Source organism: Netta rufina, assembly GCF_964035555.1.
Source record: "Netta rufina genome assembly, chromosome: 2".
Taxonomy (NCBI): domain Eukaryota; kingdom Metazoa; phylum Chordata; class Aves; order Anseriformes; family Anatidae; genus Netta; species Netta rufina.
Window position 1 is genome coordinate 94,933,099 of NC_140124.1, and position 15,220 is coordinate 94,948,318.

At 39.6% G+C, this 15,220-nt stretch overlaps 1 protein-coding gene across 1 annotated transcript in view; it reads left to right on the forward strand.

Annotated features, from left to right (window-relative positions):
• Positions 1-14,359: 14,359 nt before the first annotated feature.
• The window catches only part of CTNNAL1 (catenin alpha like 1), a gene marked incomplete at its 5' end in the record, with an annotated part of 53,649 nt that continues 52,788 nt past the window's right edge, over positions 14,360-15,220 (forward strand). Inside the window, one exon of the mRNA XM_084281502.1 lies at positions 14,360-14,485. Within this exon, the coding sequence (XP_084137628.1) occupies positions 14,360-14,485 (126 nt within the window). The remainder of the gene's footprint in view (positions 14,486-15,220) is intronic.

Genomic DNA, 15,220 nt, shown 5'->3' on the forward strand with positions numbered 1-15,220 from the left:
AGTCAACATTCATATTTGCTTCACAACTAGAAAACTCTGCCATTCTGCTCAGTCTCTGTGTTTTCAATGGCATTATCTGTCTCTGTTGTGATCCTTGTATTCTTTAATTATGAAATTTCATAACATGTTTTGGAACTGATAACCTCCCCATTTTTATGGCTGGTATAGTTTCCCACTGCATTAATGATAATAACAGTCAGCATGGAAGTAAGCCTGAAGCATCTTTGGACCATACCATCAACATGCCTATTAAGGAGCCATCTACTATACATATACTATCTTTGGCAATTATTTTGCCTCTACAGTCAGAATTGTATTTTAGTTATAAATGATTTCTAGCTGCCTCTTATGTTGCTCTTAGGTTGCCAGTTTCTCCTAAGTGGTGTGTTAGAATATCATGAGAGATTTTCATTCAGTAGAGGAGCATACTGCAGACCAGCTTAGAAATCCTCTCTGACAATAATAAGAGTAGAAGAAAATAGATGGGCTGCAAGAGAAATGTACAGCCAAACTGATGCTGGGTAGAGTAAATGGTGAGATGATGACTTCAGTTAAAAATATAACCTAGCAATGACTCAGCTTCTACTTGGGCTGCTTTCTGACTATCCAGAATGTTATCTATTCAAAAACTATGAGCTATCGCATATATTTATATCAGCAAAATCACACAGCAAATGTAATTGTTAGAGCAGTGGCCTGAAGAACCCAGGCTTCTGTTCCTGCCTTGGCTACAGATTTGTTGTGGAAGTCTTAGCAAATTGAATTCTTTATGTTCCTGTAATCTGGTCTGCAAACCAGAGACAGAAATAAATATCTAGTTATTTTGTAAAACAAAGTCTTGCTTTTAAGGAGTTAAAGGAAAAGCAAGTATTTTGAAATCAGTCTTAAATCACTAGTTCTTTTTTTGCTGTAGTTACTAGTAACTTTCTTCTTGTAAGAAACGCCAAAAATAATTTAAAGTTCACTCTCTCCTGGAAGTCTTATGCTTTTGAGAAGGAGTGGAAGGGCACCAGGCACATAAAGGCGCTCACTGTAGAACTGCAAATGAGTCTGCACAGTGTTTTATCCTTCACCAGTCCTCTTTGTCTCCTTCTCTTCTGAGCTCTGACTGTATTCTTGGAACATCTTGTACATGAATTTATAAGTCTGTTTTATTTCCACATTTTAACTCTGCAGATCACCTTGCAGCCTGAGAAATTCATTTGGAAGGAATGGCAGACTGTGTTATTTTGGTTTTAAAAAAATCTGGCTAAAACTGAAAGTTATACGCTTTTCTCACATGCGAATTAAAAAAGGCATTACTTTGGCAGAATCAGGACATGAAAGGTAACTGAAAAGTTGAACTGTGTAAAGACTGAAATGCTATCAAGTGGTGTTTGACTTTTACCTACTTAAAGTATACAAAAGCCATCTCAATTTTCTTACAGTAAGTAAACAAACATCTTTTGCAACTTGGCCACAATAATAAGTAGACATAAAAACCATAAACCTGTTCTTAAACAGTTAGAATTAACATCAGCTGGAAGTGTGTAGAACTTGGGAAATGCTTTTATTAAAAACAGACCTGGAAGTTGAAAGCCATGCCTGGAAGAGAGTGAGCACTGGGATCAGTTCGACTCAATGGGTGTGCAGTAGCCCTTTTCAGGTAAGTTTCTTCCAGTTCCCTAACTTCAGCAAGCTTTCAGTGATTTCAGACTGCATTATCAAATAACTGGATCCATACAGCTCTATTGTAAGTAATAAAGCAATTATCAAATTGGTGGCATTAAAATTATAACAAAATAAAGTCTACAGATCTGAATTATTCAAATTCACTTGAGATGAAGTTTTCGCATATAGAAAATAATTGCAGAGAAGAAACTCAGCTTTCAAAAATATTTGTGGGGAGAAATTAATAGGGAAGGGCAAGCTTAGGAGTCGTGGGTCTAGACTTTATGATGTAAAGACATATTTCTTTAAGAAAATCACTCCAATCCCTTGTCAGAAAACATAGTGGGATTTGCTAATTTTTATCAGAGAACACCAAATCTATTGAAAAGAACATTGTATGGATAATACATTTTTTCCCCATAGATATTTAAATTTAAGTTAATTTAATACATCAGTTTTTACATTATATTCTATATCTATTCATTTGAATAGTATCATCTGTGATGTTTGCATAAAATGAATTTCAGTCACACATTAAATATTTGTTGAAAGCAACCCTGAATTTACTTTGGAAAATATTCACTGTAGAACTGTGATAAAAGCTCTACATTCAACCAAGGAAAAGAGATGAGCAGGGAATCTATAAGCAATGAAGTCAGTTTGATTCTGAGCTTCCAAATAGCAGAGGACAAGGAATTCAAGGAAGCCTTGTTTAACATTTTCCAGTAAAGGCTACGCTGGAAATAAAAAAATAAAAAAATTTAAAAAAAAAATTTAAAAAAAATTAAAGAAGTGATATTCTTTGTATCTGGCCTTTATCAGTTATTTGATACCTTTTCAGCAAACAAAGCTAACGTTCTTCATAGTCTTCCCTAAATTATCACGGGTTTCTTTACTGTGTTACTGGTACATAAGTAGATGCAGCTGCACGAAGGCACTTCTCATTTTATGTAACTGGCTAGTTCAGGTTTTCCTTACCACAACTGTTACATAGTTCCTAAGTCTTTGGATGCAGAGGCATTTTCAGGAAACACCAGCTTTGTAATTTAGTACTAGATACTGAAACTTAACCCAATATCTCTTTACTATGCTGGACTAAGGTATTGCATAGATATAAACATTAAGATCCATATTTGTGTACTATATGGGGACACAGCTTGTCATAGGATTCCTGTTGGAATCAAATGTAGTGATTCACAGCCCTCTTCAAGTATTTAGCTCCTAGGCCAGATATGGTGGTAGCTGAAGTTTCCTTTCAATGTGTTATACTGGAGCAATAAGCTCCATATATATATTCAATCTATAACTTAAAAAAAAAAAAAAAAAAAAAAAAACATGTTAAAGAAATCTTTCTAAAAAGAAAGATTTGTGTGTTAAGAACCTGCTCAGAATGCCTGTCTTGTATGTTCTCTTTGCTTTAGTGCTGTGGAACAGAGGAGACTTGACTATCTCTCTTTGCTCATATTTTATATGTGTCTATAAATGCACTGAACATTTCCATCTTTCTTCTTCCGTTCCTTCTTTCTGAATGGAAGAACATAACCTAAACTGCATGACTTAGCACAAAGAAAGGCAACTATTAACAATAAGACCTTGATCTCAGATAAAAATTTGAAGGGAATGGGCTAAATTTAGCTTTTCTATCCTTGATCATAGTTCCCTGTATTGTCTTCTACCAAGGTTGTACTTAATGCAGTCTTACCTTCTCAGCTAAAAGCTCTGCTAAGTTTCCCTTCAATTGCCAGTTTCAAAAACTTGTTTATCATCCCTTGTAAGATGAAAATACTATGCACAGCAGCATGTCTCAACCAGAAATCATTAAAGCACTTACTCATCTGAATCATGCATTTCCTTTCTTTCTTGGAATAGTATAGGGTTACGTGTGACCTATTCTGTCCTAGGATGCTCTCTAAGGCTGGAATCTACAGAAAGCAAAAGCCAGAGAATTTAATTCCAGCTTTTAACATCAATTCTCCCAGCAGCCTCACATAAATAATCCAGAGAAAGGAACAATACATGTAGCTTTGATTGGATGATCTATCAGTGCATTCTTAGGAACAAGGGAAAAACTCTTAACAAAACAAAACAGAACAGAACAAAACAAAATAAAATAAAACCTTTCCCAGAAAATCTGCAACCAATTCTTCTGAAGCAAAACTGCCAAGACAGGATAAGAAGAAGTTGTCTCCTTATCGGAAACAAATCTACTTCCCCTCTATGAGGGTATATATGCTACTGATGTTTGACTTGAAGAGTCTGTGCCTCTGCAAAGCAGCTCCATCAGTGGTACTCATTGTTAGAAGGTGAAGTCCATCACTGGGGTACTGGGAGCTCAGCCCTACCCAGGGTGAGCAGCTGCAGCACACAGCCAGCAGGTAGCAGGGCAAGGATCCCTCACCTCCCCTGTCCCATGACCCCAGTGTGCATCCATCTCATTAGAAGGAAAATAAATGTAGAAAGCTGGGGAAATAGGAATGAAATGTCTCTCCTTATCAACTGTAGCAGCACAGGACAAAAGTAAAGTCAGAACAACTCCACATATTGTAAGGTTTGGAAGGTTCCCTGCACTTAATTCCTTCTAAAAATTCCTTCACACTAAGCTGCCAAAAAAAAACAACAAGGGTCTCAATAGTGCTAAACAGATAATTCCTTGATAAACATGAAAAGTTATCAGGCGGTAGGAAGCCAGAATACAGCCAAGTCTTTGCAGGAGAGTTTGAGATTACAAGAAGATGAGCGATAGGATGCAGGGATTAACAAAAGTGCCTTTTGTTGGCCTTTGCCTGTTCCCAGAGCACTGAGGAGGTGAGAGCTGACTTCCAAGCCTTTGGCTCTTGCCAAAGACTTTCATTCAGTAGAATCCTAATGGAGTAAGTGTAAGGTACTGAAAGAGTTAATTGGTTTTTACTCTTTTTTTACTAGAGGGCTGCAGCCAAGTATAACAGAACCAGCTCTGGGGTTTGTTCTATTAAAAATGAGGAGTATGAAAAACTGGTGATTCTAATTATTTGAACATGTTGCTCCGTAAAAACTGGAAAAAAATCTCCTGAGGGATAACAGTCTCAAGATGTAAATGAGGAGAATGTTAACTGGGAAGAAGAAGTGATGGGAGATATATAAGTAATAATATAATACAAACTGCATGGCTATAATACAATTTCATCATGCACATTAAGTCCATTGTAATCTGCCCAGATACACAAAATCCCTGGCAGAATAACGGCGCTCATGCGTTTTTTAAGGTACTCGTGGAATGCTGAACTTTTTCTGAAACTCATATTTCAAATATGACTTACCTGGGGGAAAGTTTTAAGAGAAGGAATCAAAATGTTATATGATTTAGAAGTCAAGAGTATACATTCAATTTTCACTAAGAAGGTGTTTAAAGGAGAAGAGGTATCTTAAAGTATCATCAGACTTTGAAAAGAATATTAGGAATGAAAAAAAATGAGCATTTATGCTTAAATCCATATGTGGAATGTAGCACCAGTTATTTAGGATGAAACATTGCTCAACATATTATGAACTGTTTCACATCACATGTTTTAATTCCAATTCTATTTTCATGTGAAAAGAGCATAAATCATAAGCATACCAGTAAAATGTCAATACTGACATTTTATTATTGTCTATTATTATTATTGTTATTATCCAAATTGTTATTGAATCTCTTATTTTTTTCTAGGGTTAGATAAGATTTGTAAGGGAACAAAGACATGTTTTGTACCAGGATGGAGTCAAAACCTGTCTCAGACTTCTTTAAAAAAAGGCCACCACCCTGAAACATCCACAGCTGAGCACTCACATGGAAAGAGAGAATCTGGTTTCAAGAGTATGGTCTGAAACTGGATGAGCAGGAATTTTAATCTGGTTCTGTAGGCTACATATGTGACCTGGACATAAGGCTACACTGGCCAACGCGGATTTCTTTCACTTTCCTTCTTGTTTCTGCTTTGCCCATTCCTTTAAAAAATACGAATCCTAACCCGTTCTCTTTTAACGTCAAGGACAAGCTCTGCTAGAGCTAATAGAAACATTATCTTGTTTGCTGTATTCCCTCAATCCTCACTTTTGAGAAGGCCAGAGAAGCAGATAAAACACAGCTGTTGCACAGTTCCTGCTGAAAGGGCTGAGATTCCCTGCCTAAATGCAGATCAGTATTTGAGCATGTCAGATGTCAGCTCCATCACTGTGTAACCATCAGTATGTATTGCCCTGTAACATCTTACATTAAAAAAAATGTGCCATTTTAAGAAGAATGATATTTTTCTAATTATGCTGCTCTACTATGACACTAGGTATTATAAGAAATTAAAATGGATACAGACTTAGGCTAAAACACTGAATGAGGTCCCAAAGCCATTTGTGGGCTAAACAGCAGCTGACGAGAAGCCTGAAGCTCTGAAAGCACAAACTGTTTCCTATTGCTTGGTTTCTGTTGTCTTCAGAGAAGCAGGACTTTTACCATTCCTCATTAATAAACAGGATCAAAGAAACATATGACTATAAAATTATTTTCTTCTTAACCAAAACACAACTAGATTTCACATCCTGATTATTTACTGGAAGAGACTAAGTGTGAAGCAGGAAGGCTTGGACTCTGAAACTACTTCCTTCTGTGTTTTGCAAACTTGCTCTTTTCAGAGGAACTTCTACAGCGTCCTGAGCACATCTGAACATGCAGTTCTTGTCTGGCAATGCACCAACCTACATCAGTAGGCATGTTGCCGAGTAGGGGCTACTGCTAGTGAGTACAACACAAAAACAATCTGTCAACATGCTCCTTACACTTAAACACCTTGTTTAGCTTTGAAAACTTTTGCCTTTTAGGGCCTGTCTATATTACAGTGGTTCATACAGCACTGGCAATTCAGTGCAAATGTCAAGCTCTGTGAAATACTTTTAGCACTAAATTTGCCATTATTTACATGATCTTTTCCAGAACTTTTTGTATTTGGTATAAACTCAGCGAACGCACTTATTACAAAAATCCCTGTGTTCCCTTGGCAATAGCTTGCTGCTTCCCTTTCCATTTCAGCTGCACTTACAATTTTCTGCTCCAATTCTGATACTCCAGCATGTACTCTCCTGCTGCCAGAAAGAGAATTGAATCCTACCAGCTGCCTGTAAGGGGCTAGGCTAATGATTTCTCCAAATAGTAAAGTAGTCTAATTTAGGAACAAAGCACCATCTTCAAGCATTAAAAGTAGTTTTTTAGCAATGCATATTAATCATGTATTTGTTGGTTTGTTAACTGAGACACTATAGCCTGTGTTCTAAAAATACCATATATTGAAAGAAAGTATTTTTTAGTACCCTGATAATAGGGAAGTTTAAACAATACAGTCACAAGTCTAGAAGCTGCTTTTTTTTTTTTTTTTTTTTTTTTTACAACAGATCCAGGTTAATTTAAGAATGTCACATGGGTAAAATTCCTTAACAAGTATCAACAGTTCAGAGGTCTGGGAGGTATGAAAGACACAGTGTCCTTGAATATCCCTTGTTTCTTTCCTCTAAGAAGGGAAAAAAAAAAAAATAGTAGGAAAACAGAGTGAATGGGACAACTGATATACAAAGAAACACATTCTTAGATGTTGCAAAAGCTTATGCAGAAGAGTAGGCTAAGAAGAATTCCTGTGCCTTAGCAGCTGTGTAATTTTTCCTACGTATTCATTAGCATCACAAAAATGTGGACCAATGGGATTTGGATAGCCAGCTCATGCATGTTGTAGTTACACTCCCTCTCATAATATTCCCATACTTTCCCTGCATATCCCCATGCAAACTAACAGAGTACCTGTATTTTTGAATCGCTAACGTTTGCAAACAGTACGTTTAAAAATAATATGCAGATAATTCCAGCTTCTCAAGGAATGTGGTATTTATTGCATGACTAAGCTGGTAAATGCAAATTTGAAAAGAAAATAGCTTCTAATCTAAGTATTCATTTGCTGATGAATTAAAATGACCAACTTATTCAGCACAATTCAAAATGAAAAAGCTGACATATCATTTATTGTAAAGGCCACTGCTGTAATAGGAACGTCATTGTTTCCCTTTCTGCTGCTCTCACACATTCTTTTTCATCTTGATTATTTGTCACCCTGTTAGGGACTTCTTATGGTAATGAAACCCCTTTGTCAGTGAGGTAACCCGAATCTTTTGCTGTGTTTTTCCTTCCTCCAGAAGTTACAGTCCTGCTTATAAGCAGCGTGGAGGTTTCTTGTGAATCACCCAATTCCTGATTGTTCTAAGCACACACATGGTCCTGGCTGTTGCTAGGTGGCAAATGCTCTTAGAGATTTTGCAGGCTAGAGATTTCTTCAAACCTTTAATCCTCCATATATATTTTATAGCCTACAGGAATGGTTAAAAAAAAAAAAACAAAAACACTCAGTACTAGGATGATAAAAGATTTGAAAGAAAGAAAACATTTTGCATCAAAGATTAATCTAATCCCTAACTACAGGCCTGTTTAAGACTTTCCAAAGGGATGATCATCCTGCATTGTGAGGCTGCTCATATCTTTTCCTAAAACTAGTGTCTTAGCTATTGTTTAGAACAGGATCGTAGAAGTAACAAGCCACAGCCACAGTCCTGTGAAAAATAAAAATGTATGAAAGAAGAATGTCATAGACTGCAAAGAAAACAAGCCCAAATTATTGCTTATCATCCAGGAACAGACCGTCCAAGAACTGATTTTAACTGATATGTTACAGTAGCATTGAGAGTTTTGAAGAGTACATTAACTCACTGCTAAATAGTGTTAGTTTCAAAAAGGTCCCATACTCCACCATTCCTAGGATAATGATTTTATAAAAATGCACTGTAATTTCTACTCAAGTTTCAAGATGAAACTGTACTTTTCAGATGTCCTTTTGAAAAAAGGCCAAATTCACAGGTGACACTAAACGGAAGAGGCATTTCACCTCTAGAAGCTGTCACACCACTCTCAGTAAATGCTAGACTCATGTCCATACATCACTAATAATTTTAAAGGACAATGCAGGGAAACTAAAAATAAAGGAAAAAAAAAAAAAAGAAAAAAAAAAAAAGATACCAGACTTGACTACAGAACAGTCTGAACTTCTGCAATATCTCGTACCTGTGGAAAAGATGGAAGTCCCTGATTGTCACACGGAGGAGACTTTTGAAGGTAATTCCTGCAGCTGGAGAATGATGAAAACCAGCACAAAGTTAGGTCCTCCTACACAGACCTCTCACACTCTGGCCCTTGTTCTCACATCATTTGTTGTGCTCTCCTTTAGCTTGTCATATTCTTATTCCTACTCATCACATTTGTCCTGTATACTAGAGCTCTCAAAAAATAGCCTTGCTTAGTGTATGTGGAGGTTTCAGAAAATTTAGTTGTTAGCCTTCAACTAAATTCTAACAAATGTCTCCAGAAAAAGAGTTTTCAGAAAACTATTTTTCATCTAGGCAAACTGTTCATTAAGAGATGACAAAAGGCATTTCTCTGACTGTTCCATCCTGTTTACATCCATCTCACTAAATTTTACCTTCTTGAGTCAGCCTGGATCTTCTTCACAAAACAAAGATAAGAATCATTCAGTTTTGGCAAATGCATTTTTCCCCCTAACCTCACTTTAAAAAAAAAAACAAAAACAAACTATGCCATTTCTTCTGAAAATTAAATGAACAAACCATGTTGGAGACAAACACCTGTCAGATAACCACACCCAAGGTTTGAATTTTAGTGTATTCATAAAAAAAATAAAAGCATGGGATTTACAGGGGAAAGTCTTGGGCAACTCTATCAGTCTCCATTAGTGTCGATCTTTCCTTGCCAATAATGTCTCATACTAACTTTAAACAAAAAACATGTTACAGGATTGAAAATTGTTCCTTTGCTTTTTCTTACCTCAGACACAATTCTACTATGACTTTAAGTACTTTGGATAAGAAACTTCAGTGAGAAGGTGGGATATATTCTTCAGGCCCTGACTTTATTTTTCTTTAATTTTGATCAGTTAACTGAAACTTTTGCACTTCTCACAGTTAGCATGTGACAGGTAATTTACCCTGTAAACCTATCCCCCAAAATGAGCTACTGTTTGCAGAAGTCTTTAGATGGTGTTAGGAGTTATGAACCACATTGAGTTCTTAAACTCCTCCGAAAACTAGCAGGGGTAACTGTATTTTTGGGTGCTCTGTGAAAGAGACAGTCAATCCATGATGGGTTATCAATATCTGACCATTCAAACAAGGTTCCTCATTTTGTTTTTGATAGCCATAGCAAACAGAAGTGTTTCGGTACATTTGGTAGCATGGCCAAATAGCTGCTGCTTGCTGAAGATTTTGGCAACTACAACCTTGTAAAGTCAGAGAATGGTCTGAAGCCATCCTCTGTCTGTATAGGCACAGAGGCATAAACATTTATTCTGAATAAACATTCAGAATAAAAATTGACACTAGCTGTAGCCCTTGGAATATTTCTATGCATTATTTTTACATCCTCTTCTTCTTAATAGTCTCTGTAATAACTGTTACAGTCATGTAGCAGAACTAGTAATTCACAAAATGACAAACATGTATAGTAAATATATAGTCACATAAAATACTCTTTTTTTTTTTTTAAATAAATGCTATTTATTTATTTATTTATTTATTTATTTGTGAAGTGTTTTACTACAGGGTAAGAAGTAAACATAAGAGAGTTTTTGGCTTTATAAAGAAAAGCAATGTACTTTGGAGTTAATAACCATTAATAATCAGGATTAGACATTTCAAGCAATGCTTGTCTCCCATCTTTTGACATTTCTCAAAAGTCTAAAAGTTTGAGTCATCTTTAAAATGACTGATTTCATGAGTTCGCTCTCAAGCATCCACACTGAAACAGAAAAGAAATATGACTTTGCCAAGTGATAGAGGCAACTGGAGGTAATCATGGGAAAAGTTTAATTTTAGAGTCGATTTCTAAATTTCATCTGGAAAGATGATTGAAGTGATTTCCCCTCCCACACTGCTCTTGCTTTATTCTCACCTGGAGGAAAGAGAAAAGGAGCTGAAGGTGAGCAATCTGACACTTAGCCCACACAGCTCTGCTTTCCAGACTGCAGCTGTGAGATAAGGAAGCAACGGTGGCACTACTTCCTCTCACCCCTGGATATTTGGGATGTTCTCCATGGGAGGATAAAGAACAATTACCTGCTTTTGGAATTCACCCTCAAAGTGTTACTAATTTAGATAATTTATACATCTTATCTGATTACTTATAAGTATGCATGGAAAAATGCTCATTATCAAAACCTACTGAAAAGTCCTTTGATCCCATCAGCTGGTCTTTACCAGTATTTCCTTGTTTTTCCTGCAGTTTGTGTTTCCTAGACCAACTGCTCTCTGTGGCCAGAAACTTTACGGCTCCTCTTCACAAAACACAAGTTCAAACCTGTCTTGACTGGTTTAATGGCATCTGTATTATTGCCCCTGCCTTGACAGCACGCATGCCACAAGTATAACAATCTGTTTCCTAAGGGTTAGACACAAGGTTTCTCCCACTGGAAAGGATTTCTAACCTGGCCACTGACCTTAAGCCAGTCAAAATGGCCACATTAGCAAAAACACTTTCAGTGTTTTTTTTTTCTCATTTTCCTATAAAGAGACCAGGGAATACATGTTTTAGCTGGAAGGTAAAAGAAGGTGCTAATTACCAAAGTGAGGCTGACTGACAGCCTCTGTAGACAAGCCATGGTTCAGACAGAACAAGAGAAGCCCACTCATTAGTATATTTCATATAATTCCCACTAAAGCTAAGGCACAAGCATTCATGTTCAGAAGCCTAGCTATGAATAAAAACTCAAAACAGCCTTCCTTCTCAGGAGTATTGTCACTGTCAAGGTGTGGGGGATATTAAATCAGAGAAAAGACAGTGTTTTGGCTCAACACTGTGCTGGATATTAATCTTTCCTCTTAAAAAACTTGCTTCAGATGGGGAAAAAAAAAAAAAAAAAAAAAAAAGTGAAGAGCTAGACTAGGGAAAGCTATTTTACCTGTTGTGTGGGAACCCAAGCTTGTGGGAGATCATGGATAGAGGAGCAGAAGGTGTCACACATCCCTGAGTGAAGTCTGGAAACAGAATGAGGAGGAACAGATTGCCATGATCATAATGCTATGAAGGTATGAATCACTTCCTTCCCTTTGATCACTGACAAAGTTTTGAAGTTAGAAGTATAGTCTAGTAGGTGTTACTTTTGTCCTCTGTCCTTATACTTCAAATGCCTTTCATACGAAAAGCAGAGCTAAACAGTAATAGCTGTCTAGAAACTGGCCAATAATACCCCTCCTGCATTACAGGAGCGAGGGGCATTCTTCTGGGGATGAGGGACTGCTGCTTTCCTGAATCCATCACATGAAAATGTTCGTATGCAAAGCATTCCAGTGCTGTGCATTGCAAATTCAGAGTGCTCCCTCAGAAGTATGTGTTGGCATGCCAAAGGTGTGGTTGTAATCTATCACACTGGCTTATTCAAACTGTCTCAACATAATTAAAAAAAACACAATTAGGCTCCGGGCTATCATTTTTGAAGATCTCCTCAAGAAGTCTTCAAACATGTTAGTCTGCAGCATGCTAGAGCTTTTCAAATGTGTTAAATTAAACCATCACAGCACACACTCTGCTTGCCCAACACAGGACCCAGAAGCAGAGCGTGTGGTTTCCATGTTTGAACTGGAAGTACCTGAAGAGAAGTGGGAGAATGAGACATTCTTGTCACTAGCATGGCCCACTGATACTGCTTTTCTAGTGAAAATAAATTGGAAGCAGGAATAGAGAGCGGCAGATTGGGAACAGGACTTCTGTCTGCTGAAAGTCATTGTAATGTTTCTATCATTCATCCAATGTGCAGAAAATTACTTTTGAACTGCTACCATTTTTTTCATACCCAGCTTGTTTTCCTTTTCAATGTAAAGTCAAAATCTGTAAAATTTGCTGTTAACCTCTGCTAATAACTCGGCTTTGAATAAAAAAATATTTATCAGACCCTTGATGTCTGATCTCTCTACAGTATTGAAGAAGACAGACGGCAGTCTTTGAAATTAAGTGACACGAACTTAGCTGACCACACCAAATTATGCACCCAAGTGTGCGTGTGCTTCTGGTTCATTTCTAATATGAATCACAGATTCATATCTGTAGATGTCAATGTGATTTATGTTATGATAATATTTAGAAAACAGTCAATGAATGGGAATTAACAATTCTGAAGGACGAAATAGAAGGGTGTAGGGAGGGAGGAGGACAAAGGAAGGTACTTCTCCCTTGTGTTACTGACACTTTGTGTGGTGTATGCCTTTGCTCATATGATCCTTTAGTCTCCTGTACTGGTCAGTGTGCAGGCTTAGGGAGGCTGCAGCCACAGCTGTCCCAAGCACTCTACCAAAACGTATCAGAAAATAACAATTGTTTTCCAAGGCTTAGAATCTAGGTATTGAGAAAGACGTAAAGGGAAATCAAATGACCTGGAAAAGAAGAAAATGGCTTGTAAGAAAATGCATAAAAATTAGGAGAAAAAAAAATCTCGAGTGTGCTTTAAACCACTTTGATCAAACATGACTAGCATTTATTTCAAGCCTATGCCATCATTTAGATGTTTTTGTACCATGGTAGATTTACGTCTTCATCTCTCTCATGTAGCACTCGATGTTATATAAGATGTCATTTTAGAAAATATGAGATGGTGCTGGAAACCAATTTCCTGAAGAGCTAGGAATAGGGTCATATCTTTATCTAGGGTTATACTTGCAGTCCTGGCAATTTTCTTTTTTCAATAAATATAGATAACTCCGTGGGACAACAAACGCTGGCCTTCATCTTATATCCAGGTTTCGAAACCGGGAGAAGGATATTTTGTGCAGGACAGGTCAGAAATCTTTCCGAAGACACAGAATGATACAAGGTAAGAAAGCCAGATACGTGTCTTTGGGGTTGCACTGTCTGAACTCTGAGCAGCCCGACAGTGGTCCCGGGCTCTGACTGGGGGGCTGTGGTGTGGCGGTAGGGCAGTAGGGTGGTGCATGCACGCTGGGCAGTGCGTGTGGGCATGCATATGGTGCTGAGCTCGGTTCCCTCATTTGTGGGTGGGAGCTGCTTTGCACCTCAGTGGCCCACAGCCCCAGGAGCTCGGTCCCGATACCACAGGTTGGTGTGGACGTGCCTAGGTGGGACCAAACGGAGCCGAATTGGATGGGGAGACCTTCACGGGACGATGCGCTCTGGTGCTGGGGAGCGAGTTCAGCCCATTCCAAAACCAGAACACGAAACAAACACACGGAGAACAACTTTTATTCCTCTTCGAGTACTTTTTATTTATTTATTCAACCACAGACTACGCGACTCGGCACCGAGGCCGGGCCCAACCCGAGTCCCACAGCAGGCCGGCTCCCGTTCCCCGGGAGGTCCCCACAGCCGGGCGGGGACCCCCGGGACAAGACCCTTGATCCGTGTGGGGGCGATGCGGGCACGGGGGCGGCGTGAGGGGACGGGGACGGGGCCGGGGCCATGAGGAGCGGCGCTGCCGCTTTAAATCCCGTCCCGAGGGGCGGGCGGGGGGGAGCTGAGGGCTGAGCCCGCGCAAGGCAGCGGGGGGCGGGGCGGCAGCGGAGTTGGAGGGGCGAAGAGGAGGAGGAGGAGGAGGAGGAGGAGGAGGAGGAGGAAGGCGGTGGTCGTCGTCGTCTGGTCGTGCTACCCGCCATGGCCACGTCCCCGTGCAGCAGCAGCGGCGTCTCCTCGTCGTCCTCGTCGGGGCTGGGGGCAGACGCGGGGCTGGAGATCCGCACGCGCTCGGTGGAGCAGACGCTGGTGCCGCTGGTGTCGCAGGTAGAGCCCCCCGCTCGCTGCGGGCTGTCTGTCCGTGTGTCCGAGGGGATGCTTCTGCCGCCCGAGGAAGGGGGAAAAATAAAAATTAAAAATTAAAATGAAAACTCGGGGGCGCCGAAGTTACCCCGCAAGGTCGCGGGGCCGTTGCGTAACGGCCGCCGGGGGGCGGTTGGAGCCCCGGGATGGGGCTGTGGGGTGCGGGGGGCTCGCCTGCCCCCCAAGGAAATAGGTGGATTTTAAAAGTTAAATAATGTCAAAAAGCAGCCTCAGGGGCCTCGCAGAGGGTCCCACGCTGCCCTGAGCGAGGTTGAAAAGGGAAAAGTTTGGCTTTTCGGCGGTCTGGCGGGTGGCTGTGTGGAAGCGGGGTCTGTTTGTTTGTTAGTTCTCCTCGCTCTCTGCTTACAAAACTGGAGTTTGAGGTGCCCGGTACAACCGCTCTGCCTTGAAAAACAATGAGTGAAATTAACATGCAGCGTTTACTTTGTAGCGTTTGTGAAAGCTGATGGTAAAAAGTAAGTCGAAACCTGTCTATGCAATCTGCCCAGAACCCTTAAAGGATGTGTAGCAGCGACCCAAAAAGCGCTGGTCCTGGTGATGCCGAGTTGTCTTTCTACTGTCCTGCACGGCTGGAAACAAACTGGCATAAGCCTTGTCCTGTGTTCGTGCAGCCGGGCTGCAGGAGAGGCTTGTGATGGGCTTTTGGGGTTCTGCACTTGCCATGGTAATTCGCCTTCC